At 42.5% G+C, this 20,358-nt stretch overlaps 1 protein-coding gene across 1 annotated transcript; it reads right to left on the bottom strand.

The window, feature by feature from the left end:
• Positions 1-2,830: 2,830 nt before the first annotated feature.
• Positions 2,831-19,904, bottom strand: MATN3 (matrilin 3). Its single transcript, XM_032184499.1, has 9 exons — positions 19,760-19,904; positions 17,189-17,758; positions 13,662-13,784; positions 13,147-13,269; positions 11,774-11,896; positions 9,823-9,945; positions 8,736-8,858; positions 5,075-5,182; positions 2,831-3,302 (listed from the first exon to the last, which is right to left on the bottom strand). The coding sequence occupies exons 1-9, from the start codon at positions 19,902-19,904 to the stop codon at positions 3,247-3,249; spliced, it is 1,494 nt and encodes a 497-aa protein (XP_032040390.1). The 3' UTR covers positions 2,831-3,246.
• Positions 19,905-20,358: the final 454 nt, after the last annotated feature.

Here is a 20,358-nt window from a genome sequence, read left to right on the forward strand (position 1 = left end):
CACCTCGCTACAGCCTCCTTTAAAGGTACCTGTAGAGTGTGATAAGGTTGCCCCTGAGCCTCCTCTTCTCCAGGCTGAACAAGCCCAGCTCCCCCAGCCGCTCCTCGTAGGACTTGTTCTCCAGGCCCCTCACCAGCTTTGTTGCCCTTCTATGGGCTCGCTCGAGCACCTCAATGTTCTTCTTGTAGCAAGGGGCCCTAAAATCACAGAATGGTTTGGGTTGTGCGGGACCTTAGAGCCCATCAAACTCCAGCCCCTGCCATGGGCAGGGACACCTCCCACCAAAGGTTGCTAAAAGCCCCATCCAGCCTGGCCTTGAACACCTCCAGGGATGGGTCATCCACAGCCTCTCTGGGCAACCTGTTCCAATGCCTCACCACCCTCATTTCTATTCCTTATATCTAATCTAAACCTACCCTCTTCTAGTTTAAAACCATTATTTTTAAAGCCATGATTTTATTTTAAAAGTTTAAAGCCATAATTTACAGCAGTACATGCTGAGGATTACCCCAACCCCAGAATTAGCCCAAGCTTCACCACTGGTTGAAGTAAACGATGGCTGGCAGTGCATGTTGCATGACATTTTGCTCCCTCGCAGTCACTGCCATGCACCCACAACTGAATTTACCACTTAATTTATTGTAATGGGCAGTTCCATGGGCTAGTACATGTACTCAGTGGGTTAGAGGGGGTAAAGGAGACCCTTTGTTGTGCTGGGCCCATACACAACACGGAGCAGTGCAGAGGGTGTGGGATCAGGCCCAGGCCCATGCTGCTCCAGGGTTCCAGGCTCCTCAGCAGTGCGGCCAGAAGGCAAGTTAGATGGGACCTGTCTGTGAAATGAAACATTTTCATGCTGAAGCTGTCTTGTGATGGACAGAAAAGGTGAGCCCAGGCAACCTCTTCGGCATCCCGCTCTAAACACTCACCAGCTTCATGCAGTACAAATGCCACATCTCCAGGGTATCACCCTGTTTCACAGTGGCTAAGTACTTCACATTGCAATTATCCACAATGCAAACACTGAAATATAAGCAATGTTCAATGCCATCCATAAAGGAGGATCTTGATGAAGCCAGGTTCACACACGTGCATATTGTCAAGTTTGCTGCCATACCCATCATCTGAGAGGCTATCTGAAAATGTAAAGAAATAGAACCATCCATTGGGTATCATCAAATAATTTTATTGAAGGTACATTTTTACATGTTTATATACCTTCAGGCACTGACCGTCCAATTTTTTAACTACTGCCAATTTAGAGGCATATAAGTAAGAGAACTATGAAACAAATCAGGCTGAGCTCCTAAAAGTATCTTAAAGCTGAATATGATGGCTAGAGTTAAGTTCAAAAATGTTTTAAGCAGAATAAAAATAATTTTAAAATATCATCCAAAAGATGTTTAGTCCTTGTTTATAACAGTTCTTTGCATTAGTCAAGTTCTATTGCCTCAGTAAGTGAAACAGTATAAATACTCATCCATAAAATGAATACATCTATATTTAAAATAAAATAGTATTACAAATTCACTTAATAGGACGTGCTCTTATGTTCTTAAAAAAATATGCTTGTATCACCTTGGAATTTTGTCTGGTGCTCACAAAGTAAGACAAGATACTTGCTCAGAGGAATTGAATGTTAAATACTATCATCTGCAAGGTAGAATGACATTATGAATACTAGCACGTGAAACAAAGCCTGTCCAGCTCTTTTAAGGCAGATCTGGCCCCCAGGACAATTTTCCACAATCATGTAAAATTATACATCTCATTTGACAACCAGCCCTAGTGTAAATGGGACTAATGTAATACAATCCCAGTTGCCAAGAAGTGGAAAAGTCTTGCATTAGATTTATAACTTGTTTATACTTACCAATTACGGAGGCCAAGGCATACTTCTGGTCTTATAAATCCTTATATAATACCCGTGTTCCAGCCGAGGACATGAAAATAAGCAAAGTAAAGTGCTGGATATAAAACTCCACAAGTTACAGAAAAAAATATGCATGTACAGCTCTTTGAGGAAGCATCTATAGCACAGCTAGGTTGTCCCATGCTGACTGTAATTGAACGGCAACAAATGAGTATCAGTGGAGACATACCACAAAATAGGCATTAACTAGGAGAACCTCCATGTCAGCATAATTCATTCATAATTGTATGTGCTCTCTAAGTGAATTCCTGCCTGATTTTCCTTGAAATAGTTTGTATGTACAACCTGCAGGGTATGACACAAGCGCAAATGTTGTTACAATATGTCCTTGGCATACCATCTACTGATTTAATATTTCATGTAATTTATTTTGTATGATTACGTACAAAATTGTGATTGTGATTTAGTTGCATGATTACACATGCAAGTGTGCTAAATAAATGGATTTCATTTAACAGTGAAACTTGTAAATTGTCAGCTTCTGCAAGCCCAGCTGGCACCAGGAAAGTCTGTGGAATGACAAGAGGAATGACTGATTGCTAACGTAAGTAAATCTTGCAGGATAAAAACCTTAAACTGCAGCGTGTATTTCATCCTTCCAAGTGTAGAACAACTTTGAAATAACTATTAACCCTCTTATCAACAATAACAAGGAGTTGTAGGTTTCAAAATCAAACTGTTCTTTTTCCAACTGTGTGACTCAAGAACAGTGTCCTGTTTAATTATGCAGATTTCTTCCATTTGTGCCTCTTCTATCTTTGAGGTTTTGTTTCCTTGCCTTTGTTAAACTGTTTATTTCATAACACACATACTTTAAGTTGTATATATTTTTTTAAAAAAAGAACATCAGTCTGCTGATCATACTTTATTTTATTAAAATAAGTTACAAGACCACGAAGTACTTTCCATTTTAATGGACAAATGCCAGAGGCACAATTTTTACTCTGCCTAGCCATTTCACAGTTTTATATGATGTGAATACTTTTCCATTCCTTTCTTTCCTGTATTTACTTTTAAATCAGAGAATAAAAATGCAGTTACTGCAGAATGACGGTACCTGCTGTACTACTGGCAGTACAGACTGAAGCACAGCAGGTATAGGTAGCTTTATGGTTACAAAGTGACCGTACATGAAGATCCTCAGGGCATATTTTCAAGACGGTTGTCTTCCCGAAGTCTTCTTGACACTTGTCAATAATAACAAACCAAATGCTGTTCTGTAAGCTGTGCAACAAATTAAAGCTTGCTGAACACAATAAAAAATAATTGCTTCTGGAAGATCATTTGGGGATCTATCTAAGTAGAATGGTAGCTCAGACAACCTGCTGTCTCTCTTGATATGCTTGCAGCTTCTCAGACACTTCGTCTAGTGGTCATCTAGTTAAGGGCAACACAATAGGTGGCTATGAGGTTTGGTTTATTTATGTTTCTCATTACTGCATTTTACACAGAAAATCAGATTCTAAATGAGATCAATGCATGCTTGAACTAGAACTTTCAAAACATTTTAGAGAGAGGTTAGGGTTTGTTAACTTCCCAAATTTTCTCTACAACCCCAATTTCTTATAAGAAGTTAGAGCGAGTGACATTCAGAGCTAAGGAGTAGCGAGTGATGCTGCTTTTTCCAGTTTGGTTCAAAAGGAAGCTAGGGATACAAATTGCTCAGCAAAGAAGGACTTTGAAAGAAAGCATCAATTTTTTGTAATGATTGTATTGCTAACTTGAAACTACCACCATCTCATTTAACATTAGTGCTTTGGGGCAGAGAGATAGTCTGTTCTTTTGAGATAGATATTGTGCTATTACCAAGATGACATTACAGGGTTAATTAACTTGGCACTCAGTTTTAATTACTTAGACTCCCTGGAATGATGTATGATCCAAGGAAAATTAGATTCTCGCCTTCACCCTTCCCAGGCAGATAAAGTGAATTCAAGGGACCCTACAAAGAGAGGGATTTACACTTAGACATATAAAAATAACTTTGAATTTGTTCAAGAACTGGGAAAGTTGTGTATTTGGTAGAAGACTTCATATGGCTTTCAGAAAACTTGGTGAACTGAAGAAGCCGTTTATCTGTATAAATGATGAGTTAATATACAAAACTTAGTAGTCTCCCGCTTTGATTAATCTGAAATAGCCCCCTTCCTTGATTTTGTAGCCCCAGGGATCAGGATGACAACCACAGACCTAATACTCCCCTACATTAATTCCTATTTGAACAAGAGCACCTTTCACAGAAGAAAAGCATGTAGTCTCAAAAATTTCCAGCACCGAAAACCTACCCCAACCCTTGGTAAACGGTCACCGTGATCAACCACTATCACTTTTAAAAATTGTGCCTGATGCTGAATCACAGCTTGTCCAACATCCAGTTATTAGTTCTTCTCATTCCAGCTGAGGACATTTATTGCAGCATTCAGGTTTGCTACCACACCACAGAATTCACCACTTTTATTTTTCCTCCCACATGTTTGTGAAATGTCTAATCCGGGGGCCAGCTACATTTCTCCGTGCTGCCGCTGTGCAATGAATGAAGCCAGTGAACCCTGCAGCCCACGCCTGGGATGCGCTCCAGCCTGGATGCTCGCCCAGTACCCCACATTCAGCACCCTGCCCCGCAGCCCTCCCACTCTGCCTGATATCTGCCTGATATATCCCAGCAGCTGGGTAGTAATAGGCTAGCAGTTTTTCGCACAAGAGAACTTGCATGAAAACTATTTGGGACCCTGCCTGCCTGTGGAGTTGGAACCCCGACCACAGCTGGTCAGATGACTGTCATTGCTGCTTGTGAAGGTGTCCGAAAATTTGGGGACATACACAGACTACTAATAGCAGAGCTCAGAAGTGAGCATGTGCTGTAAACGTCCTCTGAAAGAATTACAAATAGAGCAATGTTTGATTTTCGATGTAACACATATTATCCTGGTGACGTGAGGATGTGCATCTTATCTGTACCTTGATATGAAAAGGAAATATGAAAACGTAACAGTATTGGCAACATGCAAAATTTCACTCCCTGATGTTAATAAAATCACCAAGAAAATACTTTCTGTTGAGAAGCGTGTTCCCCCCCCCCCCCCAGCTTGTATCAAAGCAGCTACCTCCAGTGAAGAGCTGAACACATAAGAAAAAGGATATGTTTTGTGGACAGAGCTTGGAGGCGTGAAGTGACCGAGTCCTGCAGTGCCGCTATGGCTTCACACTTACAGGCCTCCTCAGTTGTTACAAGACTGCTTGTTGAGGCTCCTAAGAGAGAAAACAGCATTTAGAATACTTAGGAAAATATTTAAAAGCCAAGAAAATGCAAGATTCTGCAAGGGGAGCTGAAACCAGGCTGTGGGACTGCAGCCCAGGGCAGTTGGGAGGGAAAGGTGGCAGAGATGGGGACCAGCATGTAGCTGGAGGCATATGTGTCCTATCTCCAGGAGGAGGACAAGCACTTTTACCACTTTGTAAATAATGCAAAATAACAGGAACACGTACATTCATTTTAAAACAAACATTCATTTTAAATAGTAAACAGTAGAGTTTCAGCTGTGTCATCAATGTGTTTCACCTCCCAAGTACTCTTGGTTTATAACAGTGGCAATATACATGCACAGGGAGTATCGTTCCTCATTCATCAGGAGGTGTGGACATGAGTCCATCCAATGTCACATCAATATATATGGAGGGAACAACAATGGTCAAAGGGGTTCAAATGAATTTAAAATCTAGTAGGAAAGCACAGCGATATTAATGGAGGAGTCAGTATGGAAGAGAAGTAATCAGCCTCTTAGGGAAGAGGAAGCAAACATTGCTATCCTTTGCAGTGATTCCAATTAATCTGTTTCTGCTTCTTGCCCTCAGACTTGCAGGTTTACCAAGGACCAGGGCCTCAGCTGTCCTCAAGAATTCTTTTTTCTCCATAATCCACCACAAAAACAGGGATGTTCATAAACAAAGGGCTCAGAGATGTGAAAATTTGATAGTGGCATAATGACACGTCAAGCATCAGCTAATGACTGTGAATTCTTATCTCTGTGAAAGGCAAGTTAACTTCACCTACTCCATAAAGGAAATATATAAGCTGCACCAGTTGCTTCAGGTTAAGAACAAATAATACCAACAACTACTGAAGCACTGCTAATAGTGAGATTACCATGTACATCTGAGGCCAGAATACTAAGCTTCCAAAGGCAGCACCTCTTTAAAAGATCTACAATTATGAAATACCCTTTCAAAAAGAGATAATTTGCATGTAATTGCTGTTTCCTTATACACGTTTTTAACATTGCTTGCAAGGGCACTGGCAGAAGATTATTGAATTGTAATTTTTTCATTTTTTTTTTTCAATCACTAAACAAATTATGAGACCATTTTAACAGTAAAACAATAGAAATACTATACCTGGAGATAGTTTATATTTTTTTTCTTAATTATTTTTGTTTCTCTCTTTATTTATCATGCCACTGATATTTCCATTTTGCATGGAAACTGATGACTGCTTCAGAAAATGACTGAAAGTTTGTCCATTCAGTGTTTCACTGAAAAAAAAATAATCTATGAACAGATTCATTTCAAGCAGTGCAAAAATTCATTTGCAAATTTCACCACAGAAACTGGTGTCTTCTTGATTCCACTGAACCTGTATTTGTTCAGCTCCCTATTTTGAAACATCCTGCCGGCTTTATGGCCGATGTACAAAGAAGAGCTGTTCAAGATTCAGCTGGAGGAAGGCCAGTTCAAAATATCACACCAACGTGGTTGGTTTCCAACTGACTGCCAGTGAAGTTTGCATGTTTGCATTTAAATTCTCCAGTGACAGATACTGATCCTCCTTGAATTATGTCTGCGTTAACCGAATTACTTTTACATACGGCAACTGTCCAAGGGTATCCTGAAGTCTTCTGCAGAGCTTCTGTGAAATTTAGAGTCTTCCAGTATTTGATATGCAAAATCTTGGGCAATTCCACTGCTACTGGGATGCCCAACGAGTCACACAAAACATGCTAGTTGTTTTTTTACACTGTATTTATGTTTAAGTCCAGACCTACACAAATTACTGTTTTGGTAGATGGTGTTTAGCTACATCCTTATTAGCTATATAATAGACATTATATAAAATGTCTCTTTTTACACATTGTTTTTACACAGGGCAACTTCATGTAATGTCAGATCATTCCTGCTCCAAGCAGTAGTAGATCAGACAAGATACCTCTTATGTCCTTTCCAACCTACCTTAAGTATCAAGTGCTGCAGAGGCTCTGCAAATAGTTTATACCTGTAGTGGGTTTACGTGGCAACGTTTTGGTAGCAGGGGGCTGTAGGGGTGGTTTCTGTGAGAAAGATCTAGAAGCTGCCCCATGTTTGGGAAGGACTCCATTGTTTTCCAGAGCTGAGCCAATAAGCGATGTTGTTTTGCACCTCTCTGAGAGCATATTTAAGACAGGGAAAAAAACGCTGCGCCACACAGCAGCCGGGAGAGTGAAGGGAGTGAGAAACGGCCTTGCAGGTGCCAAGGTCAGTGTAGAACGAGGGGGAGAGGTGCTCCAGGCGCCGGAGCAGAAGTCCCCTGCGGCCTGTGGTGAGGACCATGGTGAAGCAGGATGTCCCCCTGCAGCCCATGGAGTACCACGGTGGAGCAGGGTTCCACGATGCAGCCCGTGGAGGAGACCACGGTGGAGCAGGTGGCCCTGCACCGACAGAGGCTGCCGCCTGTGGAAGACCCCTGCCGGAGCAGGTTCCGGGCCGGACCTGTAGCCCGTGGAGAGGAGCCCACGCAGGAGCAGGTGACCTGGCAGGAGCTGCTGCCTGTAGGGGAGCCAGGTTGGAGCAGTTTTCTCCCGAGGGATGGACCCCGTGGTACGGACCCATATCTGGAGCAGTTCTGGAAGAGCTGCTGCCTGTGGGAAGCCCACTCCGGATCAGTTCATCAAGGACTGCATCCTGTGGGTGGGACCCCACAGCACAGGAGACAAGAGTGATTGAGAAGGAGTGGCAGAGAAGTGCTGTAGACTGACCATAACCCCCATTCCCCCGTTCCCCTGCGCCGCTCGGGGGGAGGAGGTGGAAGAGGGTGGATGGGGGGGAAGGTGCTTTTGGTTTCTTTCCTTTGTTTCTCACTTCTCTAGCTTGTTAGTAATGAGCAATAAATCTTACTATCTTCTTATGCTGAGTCTGTTTTGCCCGTTACAATAATTATTGCGTGATTTTCTCGTCCTTATCTCAACCCTTGAGCTCTTTTCACATATTTTCTCCCCATTCCTCTTTGAGGAGGGGGAGTGAGAGAGCGGCTGTGGTGGAGCTCGGCTGCCCACTCAAGCAGAACCACGACAATACCATTATAGCCCATGCAATTGGAGGAGTGGAAAAGAGCATGGGCTCTAGCATTGCAGTTCTTCTGACACCAGTTGTGTTCCCTTCCAGCCCCCACTCTCCTCTTTATGTTGGTACACAATTGAGTCCTATGCCTCAGAGACAGATGCCCCAAAACCCAACCTTGCCAGTACTCCTAGTTACTCATGTGTCATAAGGAAATGCAGATTATAACAGATTAAAAAAAAAAATACAATGAAGTCCTTAAATGTGTGGTGATAGGTAAGAGTCAAGTGCAGTTTTAAATACAGTAAGTGCTATAACTAAAGAAGGATCAAACTAGCTCAAAACATTATTGGAAATAGAAAAGAATGAAAAGGGATTATACTTTTAGGGAGTTAGTGAGTTGACAAAAAGTTTCTCATGGAGATTGAAAGGATTTAACACATTAAAGAGAAGTACTTCAATAAACATGTTCAGAATAAAAATATTAAACCATTACTTGAGCATGTTTTCTCGTCTGGGTTTAAGGTAAAGCCTTCGTAGCAGTCACAGGTGTACGATCCCTCGTTACTCACACAGACCTGCTCACAGTCATGGGTTCCTGGTGCGCACACATCGATTCCTACAAAATGCATTTTGGCGAAGCAGTTATCCAAAAACATTAAAACCTTTTAAAATGTTTCCCAATGGCAGTACTTTTCCATGCTGGGAACTTATACTGCAGGAACTCTCACCAGCTGCTGCTGAGATGTGTAACTGATGTTGCCTTGGGGCAGTGACCTAAAACCAGTTGTTTTACTGGGGTCTCTCTCGGTCCTTACTTTTACAGCCTGTGATGCTGACCACAGCTCTCTAACCTAACCAGTTGTGAAGCACCAGCTCACCTCCAAAGATATGCTAGGAAAGGCTTCCAGTACACGGTAGCTTTACATTGAGGATGCTGGGCAGGAAAGGAAGGCTTTTAAAATAATAGCATTTTTAGCATAAGGTAAGGCAACTGAGAAGCTAAAGAAACAAACAGCGAAACGAAATTCAGCCTGGAGGGAGGACATTGCCTCAGGCTGTCTCCTGCATGATGGCATGCAGTTTCCACAGCACTGCAAAGTGTGTGACTGTGTGACTAACCCCAGCTCTTGTCTCTTCAATTATTTCTCGGTTCTGGGTTTGCTGAGTGTTGCATAATTGCACTTAGTGAAATACAGTGAAGGCCTTCACGACAGGGTGATTAGGAAGGAGCAAATGCTAGATAGTTAATGGCACTGGTGCACATGAAGTACCTGATGTACCTACATGATCACAGAATCACAGAATTTCTAGGTTGGAAGAGACCTCAAGATCATCGAGTCCAACCTCTGACCTAACACTAACAGTCCTCACTAAACCATATCTGTAAGCTCTACAATGATGCTCGAAGAGGAAAAGGCAGAGTGACACAAAACTGTCTTATAATGCTTAAATGCACATATAAGTTTCTTAAATAGATACAAGTACATTAACCTGATAATGAGAGTGATTTCAATACATCTGCTTGGTTGGGGAGGGTGGGGGGGGGCATGGGGGAACAGGGGGCAGCAATCTGGACTTACTTGAGCATGTCTTCTTGTCTGGGTTCAGGGTGTAGCCCTGGTAGCAGTCACAGGTATAGAAGAGATCATCTCTAACACAGACCTGCTCACAGTCATGCCTGCCAGGTGCACACATGTCGGCAGCTAAGAAAGGCATTGGAGAAGAATATTAACCAATACCCACACTTCAGACTGTTTATTTGGCATCAGTAGTTCCCATCTGGATTCAAACCAGGACGTTCTCATTGCACATCAGCACGCTATTAGCTGCAGTAAGGTATACAGAGTGTGTTCTTATCTGTCTGTCAACATCACGAAGTTCGTATGATTTTTTGGAACTGCAGCAACGCTTTTTTTGTGTTGTAACAGATTGCAGAAGGAACTGAACTAGCAGTGACCCAGTTACAAAATAATTATCCAAAGGAATTTCAGAGAACAAATATCTGGGTTTTAAGAGAGCATTTGGCATTTTTTCAGCTCTGATGGAGTTGGATAAGACACTGTTTTATGGAGTGAAAAGACCATAAACAGAAGAGTATACATAGCTGCTAAAAAAAAAAAAGAAAGAGGTGGCACCCACTGCCAGTTACAAAGTGGGCACTTTATGTGTGAGGCAGAGGTTTTCTGCCAAATTTAACACATCAACTCCAAAAAAGCAAGTTGAGGAGTTCCTATATTAGGATATTTATGCAGTAAGGAGGTCCTGTAAGGCAAAAACAACTGAAGAAAGAAAGGAGAGAAATAAAGAAATAGAAAAAGGAAGAAAGAAGCAAGTAAACAAGAAAGAAAAGAGCCCCTCTTGGATTTATGCTATTTTTGTTATATCACAGAGACCTGGAGGTAGTTGAGAAATCACAAGCAGCCTAGTGCAAAATGAGAGTCGACAGAAAAAAAAAAAAAAAAGCATATTGGAGACATAATCTGAAATTTGAGTATGCAGGGGGATGATCATTGCTATGAAAGGAGATTGAGGACTGGACTCACAAAAGGGATGCCTCACTGAATTCACATTCCTTCACAGATGTTTACAGTCTCTATGTAATACCAACTGAGAGTTAATCTTAGGAACTGATTTACAAAATCAGCTCCAAAACTAGGCAGGAAGAAATATCAAGAAAACGTTTTTGCCTCTTTGAGATGCAAGAACTGTGAATTAATTGGAGGGATTTGCGTAGGAATTTCCTGGAATTGGAAGCCTGGGTTTGTCACGCAAAATATAGTAAGGAAAGGGATTATGATGAAAGTGGAAAAAAGGGTTTTATATAAATAAATCATCAGTGAGACATACAAGGAAATGAAGGGTGAACTTCAAATGCTAATCAAGTGAAAATGATACAGAATACATATTAAGCCATATGTACCATATATTTATATATACATCCTTATGTACCAACCATGTCAATGCTTCTGTTTCTCCACAAGAGACCAGCACTGGGAAAGAACATTTCTCTCCAGCCTCTAGAGCTGTAAAGCCGGAGTATTTTTTAAGTTCCAAACACATCCATCAGGAAGAGTGATTACACTCATGGTGTGATTACACAGGTTGTAGTCTGTCCTCCAGTACAGCCCCTGCTCTTCTTCCTCTCATTCCCACATCTTCGTTATGCTTATTTGCTGAAGAGCTTCCTGAGACAGGTAGTGCATGTGACATATCCCCACCAAATATATTATCCTTCTCCTCTCTCAGGTGGATAAGGCAATTCGTGCCCCTTGAGAGTGAAAATATTGCGAAGTCCCCAGGGAAATGCCAAGTGGCATTTTAATTACAGCAATTACACGCTTCACACAGCTGTTGAAGAGTCACAAGTCTCAAATTATTACTGGAAACGTGAAGAAAACCTGAAGTTGCACTGTGCTTTCAGGAGTCTTACAAACTCTTGCATAACTTATTAGAAAAGTAACATAAATAGACCCGACTTCGAAGAGTTATTTGATGTTAGCTGAACACTGTATTTCCTTGACCAGGTCCTACCTGAGCAAGTCTTCTTATCTGGATTCAGAGTGAATCCTTCAAAGCAGTCACAGCTGTAGGATCCATCCGTTCTCCGACAGACTTGTGCACAGTCATGCCTCCCAGATGCACACAAGTCCATGGCTGTGGAGGACCATGTTTTAGAGAAGAAACCAATTAATCTCTCACTGACACTCAAGTACTTTAAATACTTCAACATTTATAAACACAATTTAATTAGGATTCAAAATAGGATCCAACTAGCGTCTTACTACATTATCATATTATGCTGCAGACAGCTGAATTCGGTTACTGAGCATTTAATGCAGGAGGCGGATATCTGGACTCCAGGACATCACTACACCACGTCTCGCACAGGCTGATTTCCATCTGCAATTCTGGCTGCCTTGAATAACCCCACACAGGCTGAAGCTAAAGCACCGCACGGAGATGGGCAATAACCTGCCATGTTGTTGTTTCGTGCAATATTAGCAGGAAGCATAATGAACCCAAATTCATACTCTCATCTGAAGGCCAGCACAAAAAGCTAGGGAGGTCATGTACAAGTACTGTTAAATGGCAAGGAGATATGAAACCTAGTTAGAACAACAACAGTGCCAAAAACGAAGCAGAAACACTGGGAGGTTATGTTCTTTCTTCAGAAATAAGAGGTATGAAAACTTCAGTGAGAGGTGTGCTTATGTGTTCTCCAAGGGAGAGAGGCTCTTACCAGGTACAAAATAGCTACTTCAAGGCTGGTGCTGCTCAAAACTTCTGGATTTAAAGGAGCAACTCCAGAAAAAAAAATATATGGGGAAAAAGTTTTTATAATAAGCTAACTTTTCAGAATGACAATTCAAGGAGAAGGAAAGGATGAAAGTGCTTATGGTGAAAGGCTGGGGTTGCTGTATTGTGGAGCCCTGCATAGCTTAGAAACAGAAGCAGCAAGTTGTAAAACAAAACAAAACAAAACATCAAGCAAACAAAACCACTGAGTTTTGACAGGGGAGATGGAAGGGATGTGGAAAAATAATCAGGTTTTAAGTTCTCTATGGACCAGTGGCACTCGGTCTCCAGTGGAGACACAGTGCTGGTGGGCATCTCTGGCTTAGGTTTCTTCTCTCCCAGGGACTATATTTATGAAGTACCATGAAAATCATAAAATGGTAGGTCAATGGCAATTTATTTATTTGTCAATTTATTTTAACTCAAGACATTTAAATAAAAGTACAATTTTATTGGTATTCGAACCAAGGGGAAAGGCTACAGGTGAATTCTCATTTTAAGAGTCGATATCTGCAAGCAGTCTTTCAACTAGAAGCCATGAAGATAACTTGGAAAATATGTCCATGCCTCCATAAGTTTCATATATTAAAGTAGCCTTTAATTCTTACCTGAGCAAGTCTTTTTATCTGGGTTTAGGGTGTAGCCTTCATAGCATTCACAGACATAGGACCCGTTGTTGCTCACGCAGATCTGATCACATTCATGTTTCCCAGGTGCACACACATCCACAACTGCAAAATGCATGCGAGAGGAACATTTTCAAATGCATTTCCATTTGGAATCAGCTCAGAAATGGCAAGAGTAATTGAAGGAATTAGAGTAAATGGTAGGAGAAAATATCTATATGGTGTCCACATCTGAAGACTTTGTTTTGGCATCTGACCCTAATGAATGGTTCTGCAGGCATAATAAAAAGGATGGTGAGGCAATCAAACTACTTCTCACCATTGCTTGCAGAAGACATATTTATTTATTATTTATTATTAGATTTATTATTGAAAGGGATTCAGACGTTTGCTGTTTCAACAGAAGTACAAAAGTAGCTTCTGAAATCCGACTGTGTTATTAAAAAGAGATTTATTTTTGTTTTCTGATTTAATTTAATTTACTAAAGGAGTAATACCTGAGCAAGTTCTCTTATCTGGATTCAGCGTGTAGCCTTCAAAGCAATCGCAAAGGTAGGATCCACCGTTACTCACGCAGACCTGCTCACAGTCATGGGTCCCAAGCGCACATGTATTCGCAGCTACAGAGGGCGTTTACAGAAAAAGCATTTCAGTCATCCCAAAGGAAAGAAACATTCATTAATAATTTACTCTTACAAAAGTACTTCACATCTAGCACTGTCTGCTGGATTAGTAGGGAATTTCAGTACTGTGTCACTATCACAGAAGTTGCAGTCATCTTTTGCATCATTTGGTAGCCAGAAGAAAGAGGTCATAAATGACCCCAAAATAGCTCTACATCTGAGGGGGCAGAAAGACAAGATTGATCTGCAAAAGCAGGGAGACAGGGAGAGATTTTAAGCATTTAGGACCATTATGTTGGAAATGGGAAGGTAATGAAAAAGACTTGGTTTAACTTACTAAACTTTGCTTACTGGCATACAAGCTGATTTATGAATTCCTGCTGTACTGTAAAAAGCCTCTCATGTAAAATGAAATGTGACGGCACAATAAAATAAACTAAATTACAACAGAAAGAGCATCAAGACGAGGAGCAACAGAAAAACAACTCAGAGGCACTAGGATAACAGGCTTAAGGATAGAAAGAATGTTTGTGGAACTCTGGTCCAGGTGGATCCACCACCGAGGAACCCAGGCAGTGCAAGATGGGCATGTGAGAGCTGCAGCTGCCTTGCTCCATCAGGTTTAAAAAGTCATGTCCAAAAGAGGATATGGAGGGAAGCCTACAGTAAGGCAGCTTTACAGGCACGGCAACCTCCTGGCTGAAAGACAATACAGAAATAATGCCCAAGGCTTAGAGAAAATGAAACTGTGTGCTACAAAATGAGATGAAATTTGAGCAGACTGGCTAATTCCCCAGCAGACAGTAAGGTTATCTCATTGGAATGAGAAAACAGTGATATGAAAAGCAGCATGATGGATGGCAGCTGGATATGTTTGCTGTTGTGACAGAGCAGACAAAATGCCTGTGATAACACTGGGCTGTCTCTGCAATGAGCTACATGTGCTGACAGTCTTTTCATTCACAGGTCTGACCACCTAATTAATTAACCTCTGTCCAGTTTTTCTCAAGTGTATTTAGCTTTGGATATGATGCTTCTGTGCCTGTAAAGGAAACCTGGATACTCACTTAAACTTAGATGATTTTTAAATGACTAAATTTAGGTGAGATTAAAAGGGGAAGGGAAGATGGAGGGAAAGCTGAAAAAATGGGAGAAGGCATAAATGGGAATGAAAAGGAAGATGGAATCAAAGAGGAAAAGAAAAATGAAGAGACAAGCCTGTTGAGTTATTACCTGAGATACTACTGAGATGAATAGCTGCAATGTGGATCTGGCATAATGGTAAAATCAACTTAAAAGCAGTAGTGGTGAGATAAGAAATGACGAACAAGAGTTCTTGAATGTTCTCATGATTTCTGAATGTGAGGCAACGTTTCTTGTTTTCTAAAGTGTGGAAGATTTAGATATCCCCTTGTAAGACAGAAAGTGTGTCTCATCTATTGGAAAAAAAATCTGAAACCAAGCCAGGGTCTTTTCATTCTGTTATATTCTTGGGAATAAGAAAATTCGTATGAATGATTTATGAACAAAATCTGCGGGTGATATTTTCAAGCAAACTGAGAAGCTCAGATTCAACTGGTCAGATTTTTGTGGTAGGAAAGGCAAGCTTCCACTGACTTTGACACCAATTCAAGGCTAAGATTTTCCGTCTCCAGGATGGTCGCACACTGAATGATGCTCTCAATGCATCAAGGACCTGATCTTAGCCAACTATTTTGCCCCTGAACATTAGTTTTCCTGTTTTCAGTTCACCCCACAAACAAACTTGTTTGGCTTGGCCAACGCAAAGAACATCCTAATTGTCACTGGTGAGTCCAGATTTCTGTCTGTCCAAAAAGCAGTTCAGAGCTGGAAAAGACTTGGTTTACCCACACTATATAACAAGACTGTCTCAGATTCGTTTGGTTTGTAAGAGCCTTTTGAAAAAGCGTGGCCTTTACCCCGTTTTTGTTCATGAATCCTACAGATTCTGGCTAACTGCATATAGGATACTCAGAGTTACACTGGAAATATGTAAGTGTGAGCTCTCTTTGGTATATCCTCCAGCTTAACGGGAGAATAATTCCTATGCCTCATCACAATAAACAGTAGTATTACATTTCAGAACAAGAGATTTTTCTTTGGTGCTATGAAAGGACTCGCTTTCACTAGAACATTGGTGGAAAATAAACGCTATTTTCACAGCACTCATACCTGCATACCTGTCCAGGTAGGTGGGAGCTTGTACCCGCTTCCAGCTACCAGAAAGAGGATGTGGTCACACCAGCAACACAACATGATGTCAAGCCAGACCTCAAGCATTTCCTATGTTAATTATTGGGCAAAGTGTCCTGCCTACAGATGGTCCTACACATTTATTTCATACCTAGAGAAAGAAGTCTATTCACTCTAAATGTATTCAAAAGGTACGGTGGTAATTTTTAGCAAGGCTCTGAAATAACGAAGTAACACATTCTTGCCAGCCAAGTTCCTGAGGCAATGGCTGCTACTTGAATTCTCTCACAACGTTCTTTACACATGATTTTACTTGCCAGAGAGTTATTTTACAAGGCATTTCCTTAGAATTTTACTGGAAAAATCTACTTAATATGAGTTCCTTTAATTGTCAAAAATTCATTGTTTCTTTGTGGGTAGGGCTGTGGCATAGCTGTTTATGGGCAAACCTCAATTCTCCAGGTACACCATAGATTTTTGCCAATGACAATGACAACCCACGCTGGCCTAGCATTGTAGTGGAGTTCAAACCATACACACATCCAGCCCTCAAAGAGCAAAGCTAATTTGGCCCAGCCCCCAGGAGCTGCTGAAGCAGCTGTCAAAAATCAAGTGGCATAGGAACAGGGAAAGGTGGAAATCCGGCACACCAAAAAGGCCCAGGAACACCTGCCCAGTGAAAGCTCATCCTTAGAGAACACATAATTTGTCCTACATCAAATTTCTCAAGCTAGTGCGGCAGTTCACCTGATTTTTGTACTCTGAACCTATGAGGAGCTCTTCAGAACCACACTTCCACCCTCCTTCCTTCCTATCCAGACGGGAACAGAAATGAGCAGCCTGCACAGCTCCAGCGTGGGCCCTCAGCATGTCAGTAACAGGACGTAGATGAATCCCAGCCAGGCTGCAGTGCCTTCTCATGCGCTAAATCATGCCAACTACACAAGAACATCCCCTGAAATTGGTCCTGTTCCTTGCACGGTGAGGTTACTATTCAAAGTGAAAGGCGATTACTCGGCCTCCACTGAATAAAAGGGTTGACTTGTTTGCCCAACCGATGGCAATGGAAATATGTAAATGCAATACATAACACTTCTCGAAATAAAAACTTCTTTCTTAGGGAGTGGAACCACAGTTGGAGCCAAAAGGAGCCAAATTACACTACCGTCTTGGACTGACCACCTTACCGCAGAAAGTCTCTCTGAACTTGGATGTCAGCTTTTCAATCACACCATAGGTCTCCACATAAAAGACGTGTTCATCCAGTGGCTCGCTGGCCATCACCCTCAGGGACTGCATGTCGGCACGATCTACCCCAACAGCGTAGATCTCAATGCCAGCTGCCCGGGCGCTCGCTGCCACGTCTTGAACCTGGTCTTGCGGCCGTCCATCTGTCACGACAATGACCACCTTGGGGATATTGAAGCTTGCTGGCCGGGTACCCATCTCCTCGGTGAAGACTTCATCCATGGCAGTTTGGATGGCAAGGCCAGTCATTGTGCCAGCAGACAAAGGCTGAATGTGAGAGATGGCCTCCTTCATTGAGGCTTTATCAAAGTAGGTCCGGAGGGGAAACTCTACCTTGACAGTGCTGGCGTAATTCATGACTGCCACGCGGGTTGTTCTTTCACCAACGTCCAGAGTGTCGATCATTTTTGATAGAAAGACTTTCACTTTCTCAAACTCTTCAGGTCGGACACTACGGGAGCTGTCTATGATGAAGACAAGGTCTAGGGGCCGGTTCTTGCAGGCAGAGTCTGTCAGGAGGGAAGGAAAGCACATCAGTCATCTGCACGGGACTGTGATGGCAAACTACCTCCACCAGATAAAAACAGACACCCTTCATTCTCTAGGAAGAGTCTTAAAATTATAGGGGCAACTCAATAGAAATTCTTAAGTAGTCCTTTTGACAAGTAGTACATGACTGAGCACTATTAAGCATTTAAAGATTGTCACATTGAGCCCACAGGATAATGCCCGACTATCCTTGAAGCAAGGGGTTGTAGTTCGCATGTAGCAGCCTACACAGAAATGTTTTAATGATATGTAAATTAACTTACTTCTTCTTCTTACAGATAAAGCTTGAATTCATTTTTATGAGAACAGAAATAAAGCAGTAAAACAATGGGACAGATTGCATAGCGAACAGATGTTAACAATATTTGTTAGCAGTAGCTGTTAACAATATAGCAGATCGACGACTGGAAATTATTTCTTGCTTGTAATTCACAATCCAAAGTACACAACAAGAAGAAATAAAGACCAACAGGAACATGATGCAGGCCATGCTGTGATAAATGCTTCTTAAGCAGTTGTTACTGCGTTAAAGCTTCTATAGCAGTTATTATATGTAGAAGTTATTATTCATGAAGCAATTTTACATGTCAGAATGAACATTTACACACACATTTGTAGCTTCTAAAGTTTCTCACTGGCATAGAAATCTAGACTGAACAGAAAAGCCATAGCTCAGAGTGAGAACAAGCATCTCTGCAAGGAAAACTTAGAAGAATTGAGACAGCAGCAGCAGGCAACCAAAGCTCAACGCTCTCTGTCCTGGGAGCTTGACCTTGATGCAACCATGAACTTAGTTTCTATCATCAAGTATGGATTTATACTACTGGTTTAAGAAAAAACAGACTGCCCAAAAGCAGAGTGTTCCTACAAAGAAGATGCTCCTGCTCAAGTATTATTGCCTAGCAAAAAGTGTTCAGTCAGCTTGAATATCCTTCATGAAGAGTAACTTTTGGAGCCTGATACACATCTCCCAGCTACAATCAGGATGACTTATTATTCCATTCCAGCTTTAAGAAAAAAAAAATAATTAAAAAAAAAAAAAAAGACATTTTCTTCAGAAGTCTCTTAAAAGCAGAGATGAAAACAAAGCTTGTTTTCCAATATGTTAAAGAACTTTTTTCTTTTTTGCAAGTGTACATCTTACTTCAACCATGAAGCACAGCAATAGAGCTGATTTTGCTTTGGGACAGAAAAGTGGACTGCAAGGATCTAAGATCCCATCCAGGTACATTATACATAATTCTACATGCATCCCATAGCTCAGAGTTTGCATAAGCATTGAGAAGAATGGCTTTGTGCCTCTTGTGAAGCTTGGAGGAATATGAGGAAATATTTGTACATGCACATGTATCTGAAGAGATGAAAGAAAAAAGATGCACAATGTTCATCCTAAAGAAAGTGTAGAAAAATTATCTTTTTTAGATTAGGGAACAAAACTTTTCAGGAGCCTAGTGTTGCTATGAGTCTGAAATAGAGATGGTTTGAAAATTAAACAGGTGGATAGGGAGAAAAGAGGGGAAGGGAAGGGAAGGGAAGGGAAGGGAAGGGAAGGGAAGGGAAGGGAAGGGAAGGGAAGGGAAGGGAAGGGAAGGGAAGGGAAGGGAAGGGAAGGGAAGGGAAGGGAAGGGAAGGGAAGGGAAGGGAAGGGAATCACAGAATGACCCGGGTTGGAAGGGACCTCTGGAGGTCAGCCCGTCCAAGTGGTTGCCACTTCTGCCTACAAGCACACCCTTGGACCTCTGCAGCTCCAGCAAGACGTCCCCAGCACACACCTTTCCAGTCCCCCTTTGCAAAAGCAAGCAGGGAAAAAATCCCAAAGAGCAGCCAGGGCAGGCAGCACCCGGAGAGGCCGGGTAGCAGCGAGCAAAGCAGGCAGCCAGCGAGCTCCAGGCATCATCCCTGGGGCAGGGCAGCCCCCAGCAGAGGAGGCAGCTCCGGCCGGGGGGTAGCAGGGCCGGTACCTGCCGCGCCGTGGCTCCCGGAGAAGCCGCTGCCCAGCGGCTGCCGGCGGAGGCGGTGCGGGACGCTCCGTGCCCCGGGCTGCAGGAGCAGCAGGAGGAGCAGGAGCAGCGGGCAGCAGCCCAGGATGCCGAGAGGCCGCCGCATCGTGCTCCCCTGCCTGCCCTGCCCGCCCTGCCGCCACGCATTTAAAGCCGGGGGGAGGCGGCTGCCCCCGCCTCGAATGGGGCGTGAGGGAAGGGAAGGGAAGGGAAGGGAAGGGAAGGGAAGGGAAGGGAAGGGAAGGGAAGGGAAGGGAAGGGAAGGGAAGGGAAGGGAAGGGAAGGGAAGGGAAGGGAAGGGAAGGGAAGGGAAGGGCACCGGCCTTGCCAGCAGGGAGGAGAGGGTGCAGATGGAAAGGGACCCGTGTGCCCGCCGCTGAAATCTGGCACGGGTCTGCTAACTTCACGCTGTGGGGCTCGAGTGTTCCCAAGGCAGAATTTGCAAAGAACAGGAGAGAAAGCTCACAACGAGGCACACAAAGATGCCTTTGTTCGCAGTCCTAAACCAGGTTACGCTGTCCCTGGCTGCCTAAGTCCTACCGTTTTCTGTGGGAAGCTGA

Source organism: Aythya fuligula, chromosome 3 (assembly GCF_009819795.1).
Source record: "Aythya fuligula isolate bAytFul2 chromosome 3, bAytFul2.pri, whole genome shotgun sequence".
NCBI classification, from domain to species: Eukaryota; Metazoa; Chordata; class Aves; order Anseriformes; family Anatidae; genus Aythya; species Aythya fuligula.

Bases quoted from the DNA above. Each gene is read 5' to 3' on its own strand.
- MATN3 (XM_032184499.1), bottom strand. From the start codon at position 19,904: ATGCGGCGGCCTCTCGGCATCCTGGGCTGCTGCCCGCTGCTCCTGCTC. The intron at 9,946-11,773 runs GTAGGACCTGGT...TGCCTTTCTTAG, and splicing joins AGATAAGAAGACTTGCTCAG to CTGCCGACATGTGTGCACCT. The intron at 5,183-8,735 runs GTAATGGTTTAA...TTTCTCTCTTAG, and splicing joins AGACGAGAAAACATGCTCAA to GAGCCTCAACAAGCAGTCTT.